The 21,362-nt window shown below is 44.5% G+C and overlaps 1 protein-coding gene across 1 annotated transcript; it reads left to right on the plus strand.

Moving 5' to 3' along the window:
* Nucleotides 1–316: 316 nt before the first annotated feature.
* On the plus strand, nt 317–19,861 carry LOC146869298 (keratin, type I cytoskeletal 12-like). Its single transcript, XM_085647078.1, has 8 exons — nt 317–1,015; nt 4,071–4,153; nt 9,828–9,984; nt 11,844–12,002; nt 12,276–12,401; nt 15,639–15,856; nt 15,967–15,992; nt 19,237–19,861. Exons 1-8 carry the CDS (start codon nt 398–400, stop codon nt 19,338–19,340), a joined length of 1,491 nt encoding a protein of 496 aa, XP_085503204.1. The 5' UTR covers nt 317–397; the 3' UTR covers nt 19,341–19,861.
* The last annotated feature ends 1,501 nt before the right edge of the window (nt 19,862–21,362 follow it).

Consider the following 21,362-nt stretch of genomic DNA (forward strand, 5'->3'; position numbering starts at 1 on the left):
CATTTTGCAAACAGTAAAAAGCACATTAAAGCAGGGATTTGTTTTCAAACACAGGGGCCATACTTTCATCAAATATGATTATAAGATTACAGTAATTAAAATTAATGCTTAGGGTTGCTCCACCCGCGTTACCTCCCGAGGGATGACAGGAAGCCATCCTCAGGCTTTCTGCAAACTGATGAGAAATGAGTAAGCCAAATAAGGCTAGACCATTAACTAATTACATTACTACTTACAGGGAGGGAGAACATAATGCTGCAAGTTAACAATTTACTTTTAGAAGTGGAACACCCAGTTAAAATTGTATATAAAGGCTCAGAAACCCAACTGCATTGCCAGCCCAGCCAGTCGCCTTCTTTGATTTCACATTGCTGGAAAACAATTCTTCCCCGTCATCATGTCTTTGCAACGCAGTAGTGGCTCTACCCGGGTTTCAGTAGGTGGTGGTGGAGCCAGCTTTGGTGGCTTACAAGGCAGCAGTGGAGCAGGTGGTGGTGCAGATGGTGCTGGCGGCTTTGTTGGTGGTGGATATGCTGGTAGTGTAGGAGGAGGTGGCGTTGGTGGTGGTGGTAGTTTTGGTGGCAGCCAGGTTAGTGGAGGCTTTGGCAGTGGGTATGGTGGTGGTGCAGCAGGAGGTAGCTTTGGTGGTGGTGGTGGTACTGGTGGCTTTGGTGGTGGTGGATATGGTGGTGGTGCAGGAGGAGATGCCTTTGGCGGTGGTGGTTTTGGTGGCAGCCAAGCTGGTGGGGCATTTGGTGGCGGGGCATTTGGTGGCGGGGCTGGGGGGAGCATCAGTGGCAGCGAGGGCCTTCTCTCTGGTGGTGAGAAGCAGACTATGCAGAACTTAAACAATCGCCTGGCGACCTATCTGGACAAAGTCAAAGAACTGGAAAGTGCCAACCTGGAGCTTGAAAATAAAATCAAGGACTGGTATGCGAAGCACCATAAAGGAGGTTCCGCAGGAGCTCAGGACTATAGTAAATATTTTTCGATAATTGCAGAGCTCCAAAAACAGGTAAGAAATCCATCTATTATCACTGAACACAAATCATGCCCTGAGAGAATGTGTGTGTTGGATTTGGGGTACGAGATGCATATTTAAAGGTGTTGGAATGCATTTTAGATAAGAAACATATCTATTCCCATGCCAGTCTCTGCCAGATTGAGTCCACTTCCTCCTACATGAGTTGCACTCCCAAGATTTCACATTCATCCTTGCCAGCACCTTCAGGTAAAATATAAAATGCAAAAGAGCTTTTGTTCCAGGATCAGATGGATCATTGTTCCCTCGTACAGCGGAAAAACAAACATACGGACTTCATGCCCTAAAGTGCCTATTCTCGGTTTGTGTTGCTTGTGTGGAAGGGCACTCTTGTCCCCTATGTCTTCACCTTCACTCTTCCCCCCTCTTCGGATACAAAAGTCGGGTAACGCCCTGTTTCATTCTTGTCCCCACTTTTTCATCAAAATAAGAAAGAAAGAAATCTATTGAAATGTAGAAAAAATGACAAATACCGCGGAAAACAATCCACATTCATACATTCCCACTAACAAAAGGTCTAAACATACATTACAGTTTATTTCTATCAGCAACGCGCACTTTCCCAGCAGCACGGCGATGCTATGGCTTCCTATTTAAGACGAGTGACGTTCAGGGGTCGTAGTTTGAAACTTCCGCTCTTTCAGCGGAGAAGCGCAGAGAGTGAAGAAAGACCTGGTCTACAATTGGCAAAGTAGAGCATTCTCGAGTGAAGTGCAAAGCTTCAACATCTACACTTAGAGATTATCATTGGGCGATGAATGAGTGAAGAATTTATGCAATGTTAACTCAGGGTCACTCACGAAAACATACACAGTAACTTGGGAGAATTCCATAGGTACAATTGGAAAATGTGTTCGCAATGTAAGCGAAATCTCTTAACAAATCTGGACATTTGGCATGGCTGGAAACTAAGTACTTCTCAGTAGATACTATTCACTATTGTAGCCTTTTGCTCTTTTTAGGTGTCGCTGAGCCCAGCGCATGCGCTGGCTCGGAGAGTCATTTTGTATGTGGGATTTTCAAAGTGCTGCTGGCTGGCCTAATGCTTGCGTTCACGCGATCGTGCACGCTCGCCGCCGGCCGCCAGCAGCACTTTGCAAACTCGTGCGGCATCGCGATCGCGATCACTTTCGCTTTCAGAGCGATCGCGATCACGATAATGCACGCGCACACACAACTCCCGCTTCTCCCCCTCCCCCACCACATATTGCGTCTCCGGCCGCTCGCGTGCGGCCAATGCTTGTCTTCTTTGCAGCTTATTTCTGGCGTGCTCCTCGCCGCAAAGTGAATAGGGGCCTCAGCAGGGGTAGTAAGCACTTTATAAATACAATTTAAAATTTCTGCCAATGGTATTGAGCTTTGCTGCAAAGCAGGCAGGCTTTGAGAGTGCTGCGGTGTTGCCATCTTATAACTGCTGGCGTTTCCAGTGCTAGCTGTTTTAGAGAATTCCGAATATTAAAATATGTTCTAATTTTTAGCTGCCGAGTAAGCTCGGGATCGGAATACAGTCTAGCGTGATATTTATAGGAAAACTCCCTGTCTGGCAAATTTCTGTAAATAAGCTACATGTCCTAGTTTTCAAAGAGGGTCGACTGGGCAGTGTGAGGCAGTCTTTTTGTGTGCCGGTGCAGAGCTGCGTAGCAAGACTCACGAGGACGCAATGCAAGAGGCACAGATGATACCAAGCGTCAAAGTTGCATGTGATTTCGCGAATATGTCGTTTTCTATGTTAGTTCAGTCGTTTAAGTCATTCTGTTCTTCATAGTTGCTACACAGTTGTAGTCCCGCTTTTATGTCTTTAGTGCATGTCCTGTTTTTGCTCTTCACAATTTGGTCAGGGCCGCACTGGTCTGGGGCGCTTTCAGAGCAGGCTAGACCCTGCTTGACCTGTCCGTGCCCTCGCGACTCCATCCAAGCCACGGCCTCCTGCAGGTCGGGGGTGGTTTGAGCACCTTTGCCAGTGCTGATGTTGGTTTCTCCTCAGACGGTCTATGCTATGCCGCTTTAAGATAAAATATTTGGTTTATTAAACCACAGGAAGACACAGGTGAAACAATCAGGGATGTATACATTGTTGTTGCAATAACCTGTTCTTTGTGCCTCCCAAACCGCAGATGACACACAGAGAGGTTACACTGTGTGCTGCACATGCTAAGGTCCCTCTTCCGTCGTCGATGCATTTCTACCTTTCTGTCGGCCGCCGGCCATTCCCTACACCTCCCACCCCCCAATGTATTTCTGAGGGATGTCACAGTATCTAAACGGGCTGGCCTTTGAAAATGACTATGCCTTTTATTTATATTTTAAAAACATAAATAAAAGGCATTGTCATTTACCATGCCAATCTAGTGGCACAGCACCCAGGATAATGTGCTGCATGGCTAAACACTTATAAGGTCCCAAAGGCGAGACCTATTGGCTATGCCAATGCTTGTTTTTTTAGCCATTCGTCTAGGTGTTATTTAGAATTAGAGGTTGACCCCATGTGACTAGGACGCTGTTTCTTTTCAAATGAATGCATTGTGGGAGTTGTAGTTTTGGCTTGTTTCAATTGAATCACAAGGAGTAATGTCCCTAATTACAAGAGTTTATAAAATAAATGCTCAAACTGGAGCCTCAGGGTGCTTGTGATCCGGTGCCATACAGTCACTCTATAGCAGGGGTCTCCGGTGCATGTCTAGGTGAGTTCTTATAACCTCTGACTATGCGAGTGAGTTCCATGCAGATGCTTATTCGTAAATGAATCGTCCCTGGATATCCTCAAAAGCTATCCTGAATCTAGTCTTACAAAGCCCTAGATATTATATCCACACCCTTAAATTATCTTGTGGAGTATGGCAGGTAAGTAGATGTTAAGGCATGAAGAGGGCCGGTGGGCAATCATCTGCGAGCTCCTGAGAGCGGTAGCATTGTTGTTGTGTTTTGTAATTCACAGATTTTAATAAGTCACTGTATATTTGTCATTTCGTGACTGTCCACACCAGCAGGTGTACCCTAACCCCATCTCTCGGTCTTTTGCCGCCTCCAGATTATTGCTGCCACCAGCGACAACGCCAAGATTGTCCTGCAGATTGACAATGCCAGACTGGCAGCTGAGGACTTCAAACTTAAGTGAGTCAGAAGATCTACGTAATGCGTGCTGCGGTCGCAAAGAGCGAGATACCTCTAACTCTCAATAACACATAGCACAAGAAACAGAGGCCAGGTCATTCATTTGAAAGGAGATTGATTGGATGTCAAAAGACAGAAATTATTTTTGCTTGTTCTGCCTATAAATGTTTGGCTACCGTTTTTCCGCAACAGGAAATACATACCACTAACTCCATCTCAATCAGGATTGGATTGTACAAAGTGCTCAAGTGGTGCAAATAGTAACCGAGGAGCATTAGGGGCTAGCCAGGGATGGAAGCTGCCATACCTGATTTGTTAAGCGCTGCATTTCCTGGTGTGTCCGAGGCAGTCAAAACATTGGGCATGACCAGAAAACAAAGAGGGCTCAAGAAAGCCCATTTACTTACCAAGCCTTGAGCCTCCTCCATGTTCCAAACTTATACAAGAATGATGAGGGGCTCTGGGTGAGGCAATGGGCCAATTGTACTCTACCCGGACTTCCCTCCACCCAGGTGCCCACCTAAACACATACATAACCCATAGATAGGTTTGCATTGCAATCATATACATCTTGCTGGCACATGTTAATGTTTACAAGATTATATTTGGATGCCCTGTCAACACAACATCTCAAATAGGCATCTGTTAACACCAGAAGAAGTGCGGCTGACTAACAGTCCTCCTTGCGTGGCTGATGCTGACGAGGTGTTTGCGCGCCCCGCCCAACGATAATCATGGACTTCTTAGCCTAGATCCTACCACCCTCGAAGCTGCATAGGCCATCCCAACATGTCCACGACGTAGGCAATGCCAAACCAGTGCTTAGGTCAAAGTGCTGATGCCACAGCTGCCATCTGAGAATTGGTACCACAAAGGGTAATCCCAGAAAAACGATTTTAGGTCAGGAGAAGGGCAATTAGATAATAAATATGTCTCAAGGACTCCTGCTCAACCTTTATCACTTCTAAGCAACAAAACCACCTGCCAACTATGACAAATAACTCAAAGTTTATCAAAAATAACACTTTTTATTATTCATACGAAAAAGCAATATCAAAATCTCTTTACAAAATTCATAACAAGTAAAAACTTAAAAAAATTATTTTACATTATTCAACTGAGATATTACCATGAGCCCCATAACCTTATATCACTCACACCTCAGTCATAACCCCATGCATACCTCCAGCATTCATTAAAAATCTGAACTGCGCAATATGCCCATTCTAACCTGCTGGGAGCAGTTTATATTCTGCATCACTGCGACACAAATGAATCACGCTCTGTGGATCACACAGACAGGGGTCGCTGACGCGCGCTGTGGTATCATTCTATTTTATTGCATACCTCCAGCATTCATTAAAAATCAGAACTGCGCAATATGCCCATTCTAACCTGCTGGGAGCAGTTTATATTCTGCATCACTGCGACACAAATGAATCACGCCCTGTGGATCACACAGACAGGGGTCGCTGACGCGCGCTGTGGTATCATTTTATTTTATTGCATACCTCCAGCATTCATTAAAAATCAGAACAGGTCAATATGCCCATTGTAACCTGCTGGGAGCAGTTTATATTCTGCATCACTGCGACACAAATGAATCACGCGCTGTGGACCACACAGACAGGGGTCGCTGACGCGCGTTGTGGTGGTACCATTCTATTTTATTGCATACCTTCAGCATTCATTAAAAATCAGAACAGGTCAATATGCCCATTGTAACCTGCTGGGAGCAGTTTATATTCTGCATCACTGTGACACAAATGAATCACGCCCTGTGGATCACACAGACAGGGGTCGCTGACGCGCGCTGTGGTATCATTCTATTTTATTGCATACCTCCAGCAGTCATTAAAAATCAGAACAGGTCAATATGCCCATTGTAACCTGCTGGGAGCAGTTTATATTCTGCATTACTGCGACACAAATGAATCACGCTCTGTGGATCACACAGACAGGGGTCGCTGACGCGCGCTGTGGTATTATTCTATTTTATTGCATACCGCCAGCATTCATTAAAAATCAGAACAGGTAAATATGCCCATTGTAACCTGCTGGGAGCAGTTTATATTCTGCATCACTGTGACACAAATGAATCACGCCCTGTGGATCACACAGACAGGGGTCGCTGACGCGCGTTGTGGTGGTACCATTCTATTTTATTGCATACCTCCAGCATTCATTAAAAATCAGAACAGGTCAATATGCCCATTGTAACCTGCTGGGAGCAGTTTATATTCTGCATCACTGCGACACAAATGAATCACGCCCTGTGGATCACACAGACAGGGGTCGCTGACGCGCGCTGTGGTATCATTTTATTTTATTGCATACCTCCAGCATTCATTAAAAATCAGAACAGGTCAATATGCCCATTGTAACCTGCTGGGAGCAGTTTATATTCTGCATCACTGTGACACAAATGAATCACGCCCTGTGGATCACACAGACAGGGGTCGCTGACGCGCGCTGTGGTATCATTCTATTTTATTGCATACCTCCAGCAGTCATTAAAAATCAGAACAGGTCAATATGCCCATTGTAACCTGCTGGGAGCAGTTTATATTCTGCATTACTGCGACACAAATGAATCACGCTCTGTGGATCACACAGACAGGGGTCGCTGACGCGCGCTGTGGTATTATTCTATTTTATTGCATACCGCCAGCATTCATTAAAAATCAGAACAGGTCAATATGCCCATTGTAACCTGCTGGGAGCAGTTTATATTCTGCATCACTGTGACACAAATGAATCACGCCCTGTGGATCACACAGACAGGGGTCGCTGACGCGCGTTGTGGTGGTACCATTCTATTTTATTGCATACCTCCAGCATTCATTAAAAATCAGAACAGGTCAATATGCCCATTGTAACCTGCTGGGAGCAGTTTATATTCTGCATCACTGCGACACAAATGAATCACGCCCTGTGGATCACACAGACAGGGGTCGCTGACGCGCGTTGTGGTGGTACCATTCTATTTTATTGCATACCTCCAGCATTCATTAAAAATCAGAACAGGTCAATATGCCCATTGTAACCTGCTGGGAGCAGTTTATATTCTGCGTCACTGCGACACAAATGAATCACGCGCTGTGGATCACACAGACAGGGGTCGCTGACGCGCGTTGTGGTGGTATCACTCTATTTTATTGCATACCTCCAGCATTCATTAAAAATCAGAACAGGTCAATATGCCCATTTTAACCTGCTGGGAGCAGTTTATATTCTGCATCACTGCGACACAAATGAATCACGCTCCATGGACCAAATAGACAGGGGTCGCTGACGCGTGTTGTGGTATCATTCTATTTTATTGCATACCTCCAGCATTCATTAAAAATCAGAACAGGTCAATATGCCCTTAATAACCTGCCGAGAGCAGTTTATATTCTGCATTACTGCAACACAAATGAATCATGCTCCGTGGACTACACAGACAGGGGTCGCTGACGCGCGTTGTGGTATCATTCTATTTTATTGCATACCTCCAGCAGTCATTAAAAATCAGAACAGGTCAATATGCCCATTCTAACCTGCTGGGAGCGGTTTATATTCTGCATTACTGCGACACAAATGAATCACTCTCTGTGGACCACACAGACAGGAGTCGCTGACGCGCGTTGTGGTGGTATCATTCTATTTTATTGCATACCTCCAGCAGTCATTAAAAATCAGAACAGGTCAATATGCCCATTCTAACCTGCTGGGAGCGGTTTATATTCTGCATCACTGTGACACAAATGAATCACGCGCTGTGGACCACACAGACAGGGGTCGCTGACGCGCGTTGTGGTGGTATCATTCTATTTTATTGCCACCTTCTTCTATTATTAAATTGATGCTACGTCATCTAGTGCCAGACAGCATCCCCCTGAACTACATCTTTACTTTGGAGTTCCAGGGGAGGGTTTGCATTATGATGCAACGGTTCACACTGATGTGCTCTCGACCGCCCCTTCATGTTTTCACTGTCCAGAAACTGAGCGTGTCATACATATTTATATATTGCTTTGACCCACTTTGTATTAATATTATTCAATTATATCACTCATAACATGTTCATTGACATAATTGATGGCATCACTTGGTGACATCATCCACTAATCTCTTATTCAATTTACACTGTAAGCCAGTACAACCTGTGCAATACTAAAAAAAAGGTTTATGGCTGATCCCACAGTAGTTATGCGGATCACAAAACCCCCAAAAACATTTGTCGAAAAAATCTTTCCTCAACTCCATAAAAGCGCTTGGGGGGGTCATGGTATCCCTACCCTGCCCCCCTAAATCGTTTTTGTATAATATTTACAGGACAAGTCCTGTAACGGCTGCCGCAATGTTTTTGTTCATGTTGCGGCCAGCCAATCAGAGCGCTCACTTTAAGAAAGTCCCCTTTGCCAAGCCGATGGCTTGATTTTTTTAACTTTCAGTCCAACTATCAAGATATCTATAAATGTGTAACCTTAACTTCTCAAAAACTGATGAATGGATTTATACTAAATCAGAATAAACTTGCTTTCTCAGAAATAATCTACCCCTCACCGCCCCCTCCCCAAATTTGGTAGAAATCTGTTCAGCATTTTGGCTGAAGTGCTGTCTAAAAATTCCATCTGAAATTGCATGGGGAAAGTAATAAACCTCCAGAATAGTTCCTCGGCTCCCCTCTGGCTAGCCACATCGTGGTTCATGCCACTGTTCGCAGCGGCCTTGCCTACTGCAAATCTTCCTTTTTAGGAGCTTCCAAAAATGTCTTGAAGAAGCTCAAGCGTATTCAAAACACGGCTGCTAAAATTGCTGAGTCTGCCTAGTTCTTCTTCTGCCTCAGCTATTCTTGACTGTAATGGTTACCAGTGGTTAAAAGAGTTTCTTTCAAATATCTCAAGCTTCCCCTATTTACCTCAACAACACATTTAGGTTCTGTTCTGCCACTAGGCATCTGTGGATAACTTATAACTGACAGACACACACTGGTGGGATAAGGTTCCAACTGCACAGACCAATGTGGGACCTAAAATTCACAGGCTGGAACTCAGTCAAGGATGACTCAGCCTTCCATCACTCTCTAGCCAATAAAATGAATAACATCAATGTGGGCAAGATTAGCAGTTATTTCAGGCAACTATACACATGTGGCAATTTCCAGCCATAATATGAAGCCGTGACTAGCTGTTTTCGCACCGATTTCTATAACATGTATGAAAATGTCACCAGGTGGGTGAAAAAATAAACACTTATTTATTTCTGCAATTTTTCAATATTTTGTTTATGGCTATAGGGGTATCCTCTTGCACTTTTTGTGAGGTATCTTAGTGCTGTGATGTTAAGTAATGCTGTATGTGCAGCTCTCTGCTACCTCCAGGCTCAGACATGTTTTACAAATATGTCTAAATACTGTTTCTGATGCTGAATGTAATAAAACAGTCCTATTACGCTGTTAAAACAGGAGGTGGGTACATTGACCACAGGTCTGACACACAGCTAAGGCAAAGTTGGCAATTTGCATCTGGGGAGGATGAGTGCCCAGAGAACAAAGCCATTTTCAAGGTCCTTTGTTGCAGTATGGTGCCTCCTTGTGGCTACTTGACATTGCACCATAAGGCAAATGTTCACAAACACTTCACTGACCATCGTTGACAGCCGCATAAATCTCGTCATTTTTGCCCAGGTATGAGAACGAGTTACATATGCGCCAGAGCGTGGTGGCCGATACCACTGGACTGCGGAAGGTGCTGGACGAGTTGACCTCGTCCAAGTCGGACCTTGAGGGACAAGTCGAGAGCCTGCAAGAGGAGCTGGCTTCCCTAAAGAAGAACCACGAACAGGTAAGTTTTGATTCTAAAGCTAGACAAAGGAAATGGCAAACTATAGAGGCATTCATAACCAAGGTTAGTGGTGAACTCTTGCATTTAATAGGATGGCATGGCATCTGCGAGGCCCTTTCTATCAACCTCAGATTTGCAAATTGCGAAGAACTCACATTATAGTGGTGCTTTGATTATATAGAGTGATAGCAATGTCAGGAAATTCAATAGAAAACATAGCAATGTTCATGTGTAATATTACCCCTAGAATGGAGTAATGATGTGAGAAAATCCCAATCAAGAAAAGGCAAGTGGGAGCGCCACGCGGAAGTTCGCATTGAAAGTTGGGGCTCACATTGGAACTTGAAAGTTTGTAGGAAATCCCAGACTCCTCCTCACCTTAAAATGATTGGAGAATTAAGGCATCATTTAAAATGGGGGCAGAAATGTGATGGAGAACCCTCTCTCACAAACTGATAGTTCACTGCACTATTTAGAGCCAGGCACACCGCCATGTTTTGTTGGCGGTAACTCCACTGGCTCTCCCAGCAGAAACTTCACTTTAACTGCTCGGTGCACTCGAGCTGTAAGTGCAAGCACATCACAGCAGCTGCACTATGTAGAGCAGACTGACAAAAAAACTGATTTTTTTCTGCTTGGGATCACAATGGAAAATCTGGTAGAAAAAAACAAAAATGATTCCCACAACTTGGGAGTCAGATTGTCAGGGGTAGTAGTATTTTGCTTTACAAAAAAACCTCCTGCTTTTGGGTAAAAAAAACCTACGCTAAGCAGCCCCATTAAACACCGAGGCCAGTTAGCAAACTATCTGAGCCTTCAGAAGGCACAGAGATCTTTGCAAGCTAGCGGAGATCTCTTAACATGAAGGGTGATGATCCATCAAGGTGGGAAAGGTAATTATGAGCTTGGCCACCCTGGCGGATAGCGGTCTACTCACCAAACTCTAAATGAGCCCCCTAGTCCTGCCAAGGGCAGGAGTAAACACCCCTTAAAACTGGTGCGGGTGGAGGGCAAGGGGTTTATCCATCGGAAAAGGTGTTTTCCCATAGGGAATTTTTTTCTTGAAAAAATGAATTTCATCATGGCACTAAAGCAATGGCGTTTTACATGTATAACTGTATAACATATATAATGGGAATTAAAAATGTCTTCCTAATGTATACTAGTAAACATATTAATATCTCTGCTTTCAAGGTGTACTTCTGGAAAGCTTTACAAATTTTAGAAAGTTGTACATCTGCACTGGTACTATGTGGTAGTCGTGCAGGGACAGAGTTAAAACTTTAATTCTGGGTATTTGGATGTGGGCATGAAGGTATGAACTTTTGTCATAGAGAAGATTCTATTATAAGCCCTGAGAAACTTTTGCAACTCAGCTAAAGGATCCCTGGGTGTGTGTCTGTCCTTTTGTATAGTCTTGGTGAATTTGTGGGAATTTTGATTCTCTTCTGTTTGATGAGCCAGTGGATACAAAACTAATTTTGTAATATCAAGCTTTTCTGAAAAGCATGGATCCCGTATGAAGCCTTCATATTTAAATTTAGACATATGTACAGTCCTTTGTACAGGAAAATAACTGTAAATTAAAAATCAAAGATGACGAAGAAACTGGTTTAGACAGTTGTGGTAATGTAAAATTCACCATTTACTAGTGCAAGCAGTAAATTACCGCAGGTGGACTTACCACTGGCAAACTGCAAAATGTTGGTAGCAATTCTGCCAATTGTGATTCCACTGATAGCACAGTTACCACATGCACCAGAATCAGTGTATTTATATCATCATCCAGGCTCTAGTTCAGGTCCAAATTCTTATAGACTGGTCCATTTCCAGCACTCAAATGCGCTCCTCTCCTATAGGAAATGAAAGGATTCCAGGGGGCCCAAGGAGAGCTCAGCGTTGAGATGAATGCTGCCCCAGGCACTGACCTGATGAAGATCCTCAATGACATGCGAGGTCAATACGAGGCGATGGCCGAGAAGAACCGCCAGGATGCAGAAGCAAAGTTCCTGGAGGCGGTGAGTAGGAGAGGGAATCATCACAGTGAAATTCATCCGGGCTATGTAATAAGATGGATGGTTGATCGGCAAACCTAGACATTTCTCCAAACGTTAATCCCCTCTGTAATGCCAATATCAGTCCCATGGTAGGCTCTGTCCAACATGTCGCCCTCTGCCCAGTGTCCAATAGCCATACAGAGACCTCACAGATCATTCCACTCTGATCCCTTGGGTTGGGGATGGGCCTACACTAAATGTCAAGTGGTCACTCCTGCCTATGTTCTCTCTTAGAGCAAACACCTCAAGCAGGAGATTTCCACCGGGGCTGAACAGATGCAGTCAAGCAAGAGCGAGATCTCCGAGCTGAGGCGCTCCCTGCAGTCCTTGGAGATTGAGCTGCAGTCCGCTCTGGCGATGGTAGGTGGCAACAGCTATTCTTTTTCAATATAAAGACACAACACTAGACTATAAATCCTTTCTTCAGTTGTGACCAACCTCCACATATTTCAACTATAAGAGCCAAACTTACATAGTATGAGTTATTTATTCAGAAATGTTATTGCCCAAGAGAGTGATAGCTCTTTTGTCAACACTAGATGGAAGAAAGAGTAAGTCGCCTCGCTAGATGTTTGGCATGTGACCTCCAGGCCACATACAGATCTCTGCAGCCAACACACTATTGTTGTGAGGTCTCATGTTGGTTGGTGTGATGCCAATCAATAGGGACACAGAACAATAGCAACAGAACATTTTTTGTTATGATCATTATTGTGCTCTTTAGCATGGTTTGTGTGTGCTCATTGTGTACTCAATGGCAGGAACCTCCTGCTGCTCAAACACTTTACACATTGACTCTAAGGTAGGCCTGACTGCTTTTGAGCCACGCTACCAGAGGGTTAAGCACAGGTTCATTTTGGTGACTTTTGTTGTTTCTTAGAGTTACAAAACATCACTCTTCAAACATGTGACATTTGGGCTGTAGTATATTTTTCAGACTAAGCTTCTCTCCTTAGTTATAAACTAACGAAAGAAGAGGTAATTTGCGCAAAGCTGTCGCTGACCAAAACCAGTAACAGTTTTAGGCACAGGCAAATTGCACAGTTTTCAAGTCCTTCCCCTTCTAAGCCCTTGTATTACAGTTACATATCTCTCTCTTTCTCACCTCTGTCTCTTTTTCTACTTCATATTCTCTTTCTTCTCTGACTGTCTCCTTCTACTTATCCTTGGTTCTACCTAGACTTAACTGTTTATCTCTTTGCCTCTCTTCCGACTCTAATCAGACGTATTCTTTACCTCACCTCCTTCTGTCTACTTTGCCTCTTCTTCTACCTCTCCACCTCTTCCTAGTATCACTTTTTTCTGCTTCAACTCTGCCCATACCATATGTGTCTCTATTTCACCAATCACTAAATACGCACCGTTTTCTTGTCCTCATTTCTCTATCTGCCTCTCTCTCATACTACCTCTATGTCACCTTCACCACACTATACTTTTATTTTTCTGACTCACCTCTCCTTCTATCCCATTCCTCCCTCTGTATTTCACCTCACATCTTCTACCTCACTGTCTCTCTTTCCCTTTCTCTCTACCTACCTCTCCATTTCCATGTAACAACTCGCTCTTTTGCTACCGAAGCTCTAGCTCACCCGCGTGTACCTCACCTATCACTCTCAAATATTCCTCTCTCTGTCCCACCTTTCAACCTCTCACAACCTCACCTCTTCTTTACCACCCTGTGCCTACCTCTGTACCTATACCTCTCTAAGCTCTCTCTACCTCAACGTTCTCTATGCCTCGCCCCTCTTTCTGCAGCTGTCTGCTCTGTTTCAATCTCACCCCTGTCTCTTCTCTTCCACCTACCCCACCTCTCTCAAAGCTCATATCTCTCTTACCCTCACCTATCTATGGGGCATATTATCAAACACGGCGTTAAAATTATCCCCGCTTTAGCGGCAGAAAACTACAGCTAAAGCGGCGATAATGGGCTTGATAATATGCCGCAGAGAATTCCAATAGAAGCCCATGTTGACACCAGGACATGGGCTTCTATGGGAATTCTCAAGGGCATATCATCAAGCCCATTATCGCCGCTTTAGCGGCAGTTTTTTGCCACTAAAGCGGCGATAATTTTAATGCCGTTTCTTGATAATATGCCCCTATGTCTTTCTTCCGATCTACTTCTCTCTGCCTTTCTCTCACTGCTTTCCCAAACTCAACACTCTTTTCATCACACATCTCTATGTTGTTTCGCTATGTAACTCTCATCTTTCTAATCCTCATCTTTCCCTCACCTCTCAGGATATCTCACATTTCATTCACTACCTTATCTCTGCTCTTTTACTAGCTCTGTTCCCTGTAAATCACCGGTCTAACTGCCATGCTCCTCTTTGAATGCCTTCACCTTCTCTCCCTTGCGATGTTTCTCTGTACCTTTTCTGTTTCAACTCATCCTCTTTACCTCGCATTCTTTCATCTACTCAACTTATCCATCTCTGTACCTCAAAACATTTGCTAAGCCTCATACTGTCTCTATACCTCACCGCTGTTTCTCTGCTTCACCTTTGTCTCTCTACTTCACCTTTTACCTATAGCTCAGCTGTTTTTGCCCATCATCCCTCTATCCACCTTTCTCTCTGACTCACTAATCTCTTTACCTGACCTCTTTTTACATCTCCCTTCCTTCCACGCCTCTTACTACCCTACCGCACATCTCTATTCTTCCCTGACTACCTAACCCCTCAAATATCTCTATCTGCCTCACATCTCTTTCTACCTTCCCTCTCACTCTACCTCATCTCTCTGTGAACTCCACCCTTGAACATTGTGGTGAATGTCCTTATCCCCATATCTAGATTTTTCTATCTCTAAACCCGTATTATCTCTCTGCCTCTTTCTCTCTCTTTTTATCCTCCCCTTCCTTGCTCCACCTCTTTGTAGCTTTCATTCAGACTAGCTCACCTTTGTCTCTTTACCATACATCTCACCCTACTTCACCAGCTGGCCTGCCTGATCTTTATCTTTACCACCCTTCTCTCTCTACTTCACCTTTCTTGCTATGCTATTCTCATTACCTCTTTGCACTTCTTCTGTCTCCTGCCCGTTCATTTCTCAATGTGTCATTTACATATAGTCCGGGTACGTTTATTCTGGCAGCCATATTTGTTTAGCACAATATTCAAAACCTGATATTCCTGCACTATACCAAAGTGATATCCCTTCTCTCTCTACTCATTCTACTGTACTCTACTGCCTCCCCATCCTCCGTTATCCCCTTCATTTCAACACTCTCCTCCTATGCTCATTTATTTCGCCTTCTCTCAACTTCATTACTTTCTCTATCAGTTTTACCACCCAATTTCTCCACTTCCTTTAGCCTCCCTCTCCATTCTTTCCTCTTGCCCTCAATTAACTCCCCCTGTCAGTTCTTCCTCTCTCTACTTTCACTTTTCTCCTTCATCTCTCTATTTCATTTTCTTATATTTCTAGCTTTTCTCCAAACAATGAGAACATGTGAAAACAGATAGACGGAAATGTTTCCACCATAGCCAAAGCAAGTGCTAATAAGTGCGCTGTCCAGTGTTCCTATACGTACAACCTTCCTTATGCTTTATCACAATGTTTCAAAGCCCCCTCCCTTGCCTTTCTCTCTGGCAGAAAAATTCCCTAGAAAGCAACTTAGCAGAAACAGAAGGAAACTACTGCGCCCAGCTGGCACAACTTCAAGTCAAAATCAGCATGGTGGAGGAGCAGCTGGCAGATCTCAGAGGCGATATGGAGCAGCAGATGGCAGAGTATGAGGAACTCTTGGACATCAAGACCAGGCTGGAGAAGGAGATCGAGACCTACCGGCGCCTGCTGGAGGGCGAGGACAGGTATGAACACTCAGAGCCAGGATCATTCCCACTTTGCAGCTTCTAAGTGCTTGGAAATTGACCCAGTAGAATACACTCAGTCATGCGTGTCTCTTTTTGTTTGCTTTCAGTGGTCACAGCTCTCAGGCAAGAAAAGGTGAGTGTCTCTCTTTTGTCTTTGCTCCATGTCCATGCCTTCACAATGGCCTGTTTCTTGCTTCATAAAGACACTTGTTGTAGCGCTGGAGTGCTACAGACCACCAAAGGCTCCCAGGAAGCAAACATCTGCCCCATCAAAGCATCACATCTCCTCTGCTGTCAGCACACTTTCACTCACACAGCCACCTCCTCTGTCACAGGCTCATTCATACTGTCTCCAGGGACACCCCATTAATGGTGATGGGGGGGGAGCCGAGAGGATGTGATGAGAGCCTGCGGGCGGGGTTGAAATGAGAAGCTTTGAGTTGCTCGCTCTTGATGGCCCTCAAGTGACCGGGGCTGAATGTCCATCAGGCAGCTCTGCCTGATGTGAACATCAATAGGCCTGGGTGAACCTTCCCTTGCTGGCATAATCTTGCGCCATTCCAAGAATTTTTTGTTTCACTTGTTACGCAAAATTCCCGAAATTAGGCCATTCCAGCACGTGACACAGATTAGCATGGGAGCACATAAACAGCACAAATCACCAGAACGCGAGCGACTATTGTTCATGGCACTGGTGATTTTTTCCCTGTTTTTTAGTGTAATGTGTGTCCAAAAGGGCCCAAGGAAGCCCATCCAGACAATGAAAGTGCTGAATGCTGCTTTTAGATTTCACCTCATTTCTCGTACATTTTTGTGGAACTTTGCATAACTTCATAAAAGGAAACAACACACATTTTGCACATCCCTAAACATGATCTTTTTATAGGTGCCCATGAAGGGCCAGCATTGCTTTACTATTTGAACCAGCGGAAGAAGCTAGAAAGATGCCTGATAAACGGGGAGGAGGGACCACATTTTACTGAATTTAGTAAAGAAACTTAACGTCTGAGAGACACCTCCTTGAACAAGAACATCCCCATCCTCAAGGCAGCCCAGTCCATCAGAAGATGGTGAGGTTAAATTAATGGTTATCCCACCCATGCCTTCTGGCTGTCCAGGAGTGTGAGCAGCATTGGAAGCTGGCCTCACACTTCCCAACTACCACTATTGCACAGATCTGAGTCCCTCCTCAGCTCTTCTGCTAACTCCGCCATCCCAACACAAGCCGTGCTGAACTTCAGCTCCGTGCTGAGCTGCCACCCCTCCATTGGCGAATCTGACCAGTGCCTGGGCTTTATTTTGGACAAGACTATGAACCTGCAAACACACTTCAACTCACATGCAGCGAGAGTACAGCTTTTCCCAGGCTCCCTCAAAACATGAAACCCTCCTGTGCTATTGATGCTGGTCTATGTAACTTCTCATCTTGGAAATCCTACACATCACCTAGCCCTCTCAGCCTGGTGTTACATGCAGACTGACTGCTGGCACATGAAGATCTGGTCATGTCTCTCTAAGCCTGATCACTCTTACTTGAAATCCAAGACTGTCTGACAGGGATCTCTCTGCCTACAATGTGTCTTGTTTTTCTTCATAAATTAATTCATTCACTTCCATCTTCCAAATGTGTGCAGTGAAACACACACAATGGTCCGAAGCTCTGGTCCCAAAGGATCTGATGCCCTGGGAGTCCCTCACTCTCTCACTCATTTACCATACAATAAGGTGCCGCCCCCTCAAGCACACACTCATTCTGTTTTACCATGGAGAGTTTCTTAATTATAGGATGGATGTGGAGCTGACCATCACAAATAAAAACTACCTATGAATCCCGAAAGAAAGCCAGTGGACACTGGAGAGGGCCTGATGGTCCGGGTACACGATGGTCGTCTCCGTCTAGGCATATTTGTCAGAGATGTTAGGATGGTCACATGACAAAAGAATGTTTGCATGGAGGACACATGCATTCCCATTAAAATATTCACGAGTGTCTACAAATATTACCATGATATTCGCATAAATTTGCATGCACCATATCGATCCGAATGCGCATGCTCCAACTATAATGTTTGTCTGATGCACGTGCACCATTTAGACTCTTCAAATTGAGTCCATTCCCAGGTGTATTCTCATGGGGCACGTGCACCAACATTCACATGTTCACCTGCGCCAATAACAGCATATTGACATGAAAGATGGGCAGTAAAAATACAATGATCCCAGGTGGCACCTGCACCAGCTGGAACGTTCCCACAAGGCTCACACCCTACACGGATCTTCACATGATACACATTCTAAAAGATGTCATTGTCACGATACACATATGCACACACATAGAATGATCTCAAGGGCCATGTCATCCAATGAGAATTTGCTCATAAGGCATATGCACCAGTTAACACCATCAGGAACATATACCAATTATAATGTTCACTTGAAGCACTGTATTAGAAAACACCTATGCACCAGGGTTAGCATGTTTGCATTGAGATGATGCACTGTTATTAGCACATTCAAGTGAACGGCTGAAAAAAATGAGAACATTTCCATGTAGCCCAGGTACTGAACAAAATGATCACACGAGGCGATGCACCAACTAGGATACGCCAATGGGACACGTGCAAAAGTAGATGCTTCATGTGACCCATATGCACCATATAGAATGTGCAAATAAAGCACATGCCTGAATGTTAAAAAAAGTCTACCGATGGACATTCACCAATGTTAACATCTTGACATGACCTACACCAATAACACTATTTTCAGATAAAGGGCTATCAAAATAATAATAATATTTCTATGTGGGACATGAACCAACAAGAGCATCCCACACTTACAAATATAATATTTACATGAGACACAAGCACCCACTGGGATAGCCCAGGGAAGTACAAGCATCCAAAGGGATCTCAACAGGAGGCACATCATGTCTCCATGATTATCGGGCATAAACATTAACATATTCACAGGGAACAAGTGCCCTGGGAACAAAGCCTACTTGAGGAGAATGTAGGATTTTCATTGACCCGTTTCATTTGGAGCACTTCCTGGTTTCAAATGAAATGCTTCTCTGGCCGATTCAGAAGCCGACTTACCTATCTACGTTCAATGAACAGTAACGGCACTCCCCACCCCTCAGCGCCTTGAGACCCTCAAGCGTAAGTAGAGCGCTTTACAAATGAAATGATTGAATGTAGATACACAAATGAATGGATATGTGAGGGAAAAATGACAATCCTGATTCATGGTTTGATGCAGAATTCCACACTCCATTTCACATGCTCATGGCCCTCTTTGCTTCCCTCCTCAGCATTTGTTCTTCAGAGGCACCCTTCCTGTGTTCCATATTTCACCTCCATGTTTCTTCTTCGTTTTAGCCCCAGACAGCGTCAGAAGCCGCGTTGTAAAGACCATCATCCAGAACGTGGTTGACGGCAAAGTGGTTTCGCAGGAGGAGAAACAAAGTGAGCAGAAACTGTAGCCAGCATCTGAGCCTCTACCTATGCCATGCTTGTCTACAAGGAATCCTTCAACAAGATGCACAACCCCGGAGGAGGGACACCTTCTCCTTTCATAATCCAACCCCGCATGCTCACAATCCTGCTTTAAAATGGCCATTTGCAACTCTGCAAAAATGACCAAAGAATGTTCTGGATCCTTCATTGCACTGATGGACACTTCACCAGCACGTCACGTATCCAAGTAAACGAGACGATACACATGATGAACAAGAAGATACCATAGATCTCTCTTACGTACTATTGACCAGCGAAAGGTTGTTCAGATGAAGAATAAGAGAATCACCTGTTACCAACATCTAATAACTTACGCCAATTGTACGCATCATAAATGTCCTATGTGTAGTACATTTACGGCTGGGAAGTGGCGCTATTCACTGTCATAAGGTTCTTTTTGGGGGGTCTCATCTCTGTCTTGAACAGAAAATGTAAATCTCTACTTTTGTGAAATTAGTATTCAATAAACCTTTCTGAATTCAAACAATGGTTTGATGTTCTGGTAGCAAAGAGTTCGAAAACATTTCTCTAACTATGCTGTGTCTTCTTTCTTCTAATGATCTGTCGTCACACTGGTCTTAGTAGTGGAGGTTTGTTTCCTGAATTTTCAGATGAGGAAGCAGTTGTAGAGCACATGCTTATCACTGGAGGACGTGTGACAACAGTGCTTCATATCCATCTAGAGATATACCTGCTGGAGGTAGAGCAGCACATGCTTATCACTGGAGGACATGTGACAACCGTGCTTCATATCCATCTAGTGATATACCTGCTGGAGGCAGAGCAGCACATGCTCATCACTGGAGCACATGTGACAACTGTGCTTCATATCCATCTAGAGATATACCTGCTGGAGGTAGAGCAGCACATGCTCATCACTGGAGGACATGTGACAACAGTGCTTCATATCCACCTGGAGATATACCTGCTAGAGGTAGAGCAGCACATGCTCATCATCACTGGAGGACATGTGACAACAATGCTTCATATCCACCTGGAGATATACCTGCTGGAGGTAGAGCAGCACATGCTTATCATCACTGGAGGACACGTGACAACAGTGCTTCATATCCATCTAGAGATATACCTGCTGGAGGTGGAGCAGCACATGCTCATCACTGGAGGACGTGTGACAACAGTGCTTCATATCCATCTAGTGATATACCTGCTGGAGGTAGAGCAGCACCTGCTTATCATCACTGGAGGACATGTGACAACAGTGCTTCATATCCACCTGGAGATATACCTGCTGGAGGTAGAGCAGCACATGCTTATCATCACTGGAGGACATGTGACGACAGTGCTTCATATCCATCTAGAGATGTACCTGCTGGAGGTAGAGCAGCACATGCTTATCATCACTGGAGCACATGTGACAACAGTGCTTCATATCCATATAGAGATATACCTGCTGGAGGTAGAGCAGCACATGCTTATCATCACCGGAGGACAAGTGACAACAGTGCTTCATATCCATCTAGAGATATACCTGCTGGAGGTAGAGCAGCACATGCTTATCATCACTGGAGCACATGTGACAACAGTGCTTCGTATCCATCTAGTGATATACCTGCTGGAGGTAGAGCAGCACATGCTCATCACTGGAGGACATGTGACGACAGTGCTTCATATCCATCTAGAGATGTACCTGCTGGAGGTAGAGCAGCACATGCTCATCACCCGAGGACATGTGACAACAGTGCTTCATGTCCATATAGAGATATACCTGCCGGAGGTAGAGCAGCACATGCTCATCACTGGAGGACATGTGACAACCGTGCTTCATATCCATCTAGTGATATACCTGCTGGAGGTAGAGCAGCACATGCTTATCACCGGAGGACATGTGACAACAGTGCTTCATGTCCATATAGAGATATACCTGCTGGAGGTAGAGCAGCACATGCTTATCACTAAGCCTGGGCAAAGCACTACGCTACGCCTGCGTAGGTTGCACGTAGCACAGTGTGAATACGCGTAGTGTAGTG

This window comes from Triturus cristatus, chromosome 1_1, assembly GCF_964204655.1.
Source record: "Triturus cristatus chromosome 1_1, aTriCri1.1, whole genome shotgun sequence".
In the NCBI taxonomy this organism is placed as follows: domain Eukaryota; kingdom Metazoa; phylum Chordata; class Amphibia; order Caudata; family Salamandridae; genus Triturus; species Triturus cristatus.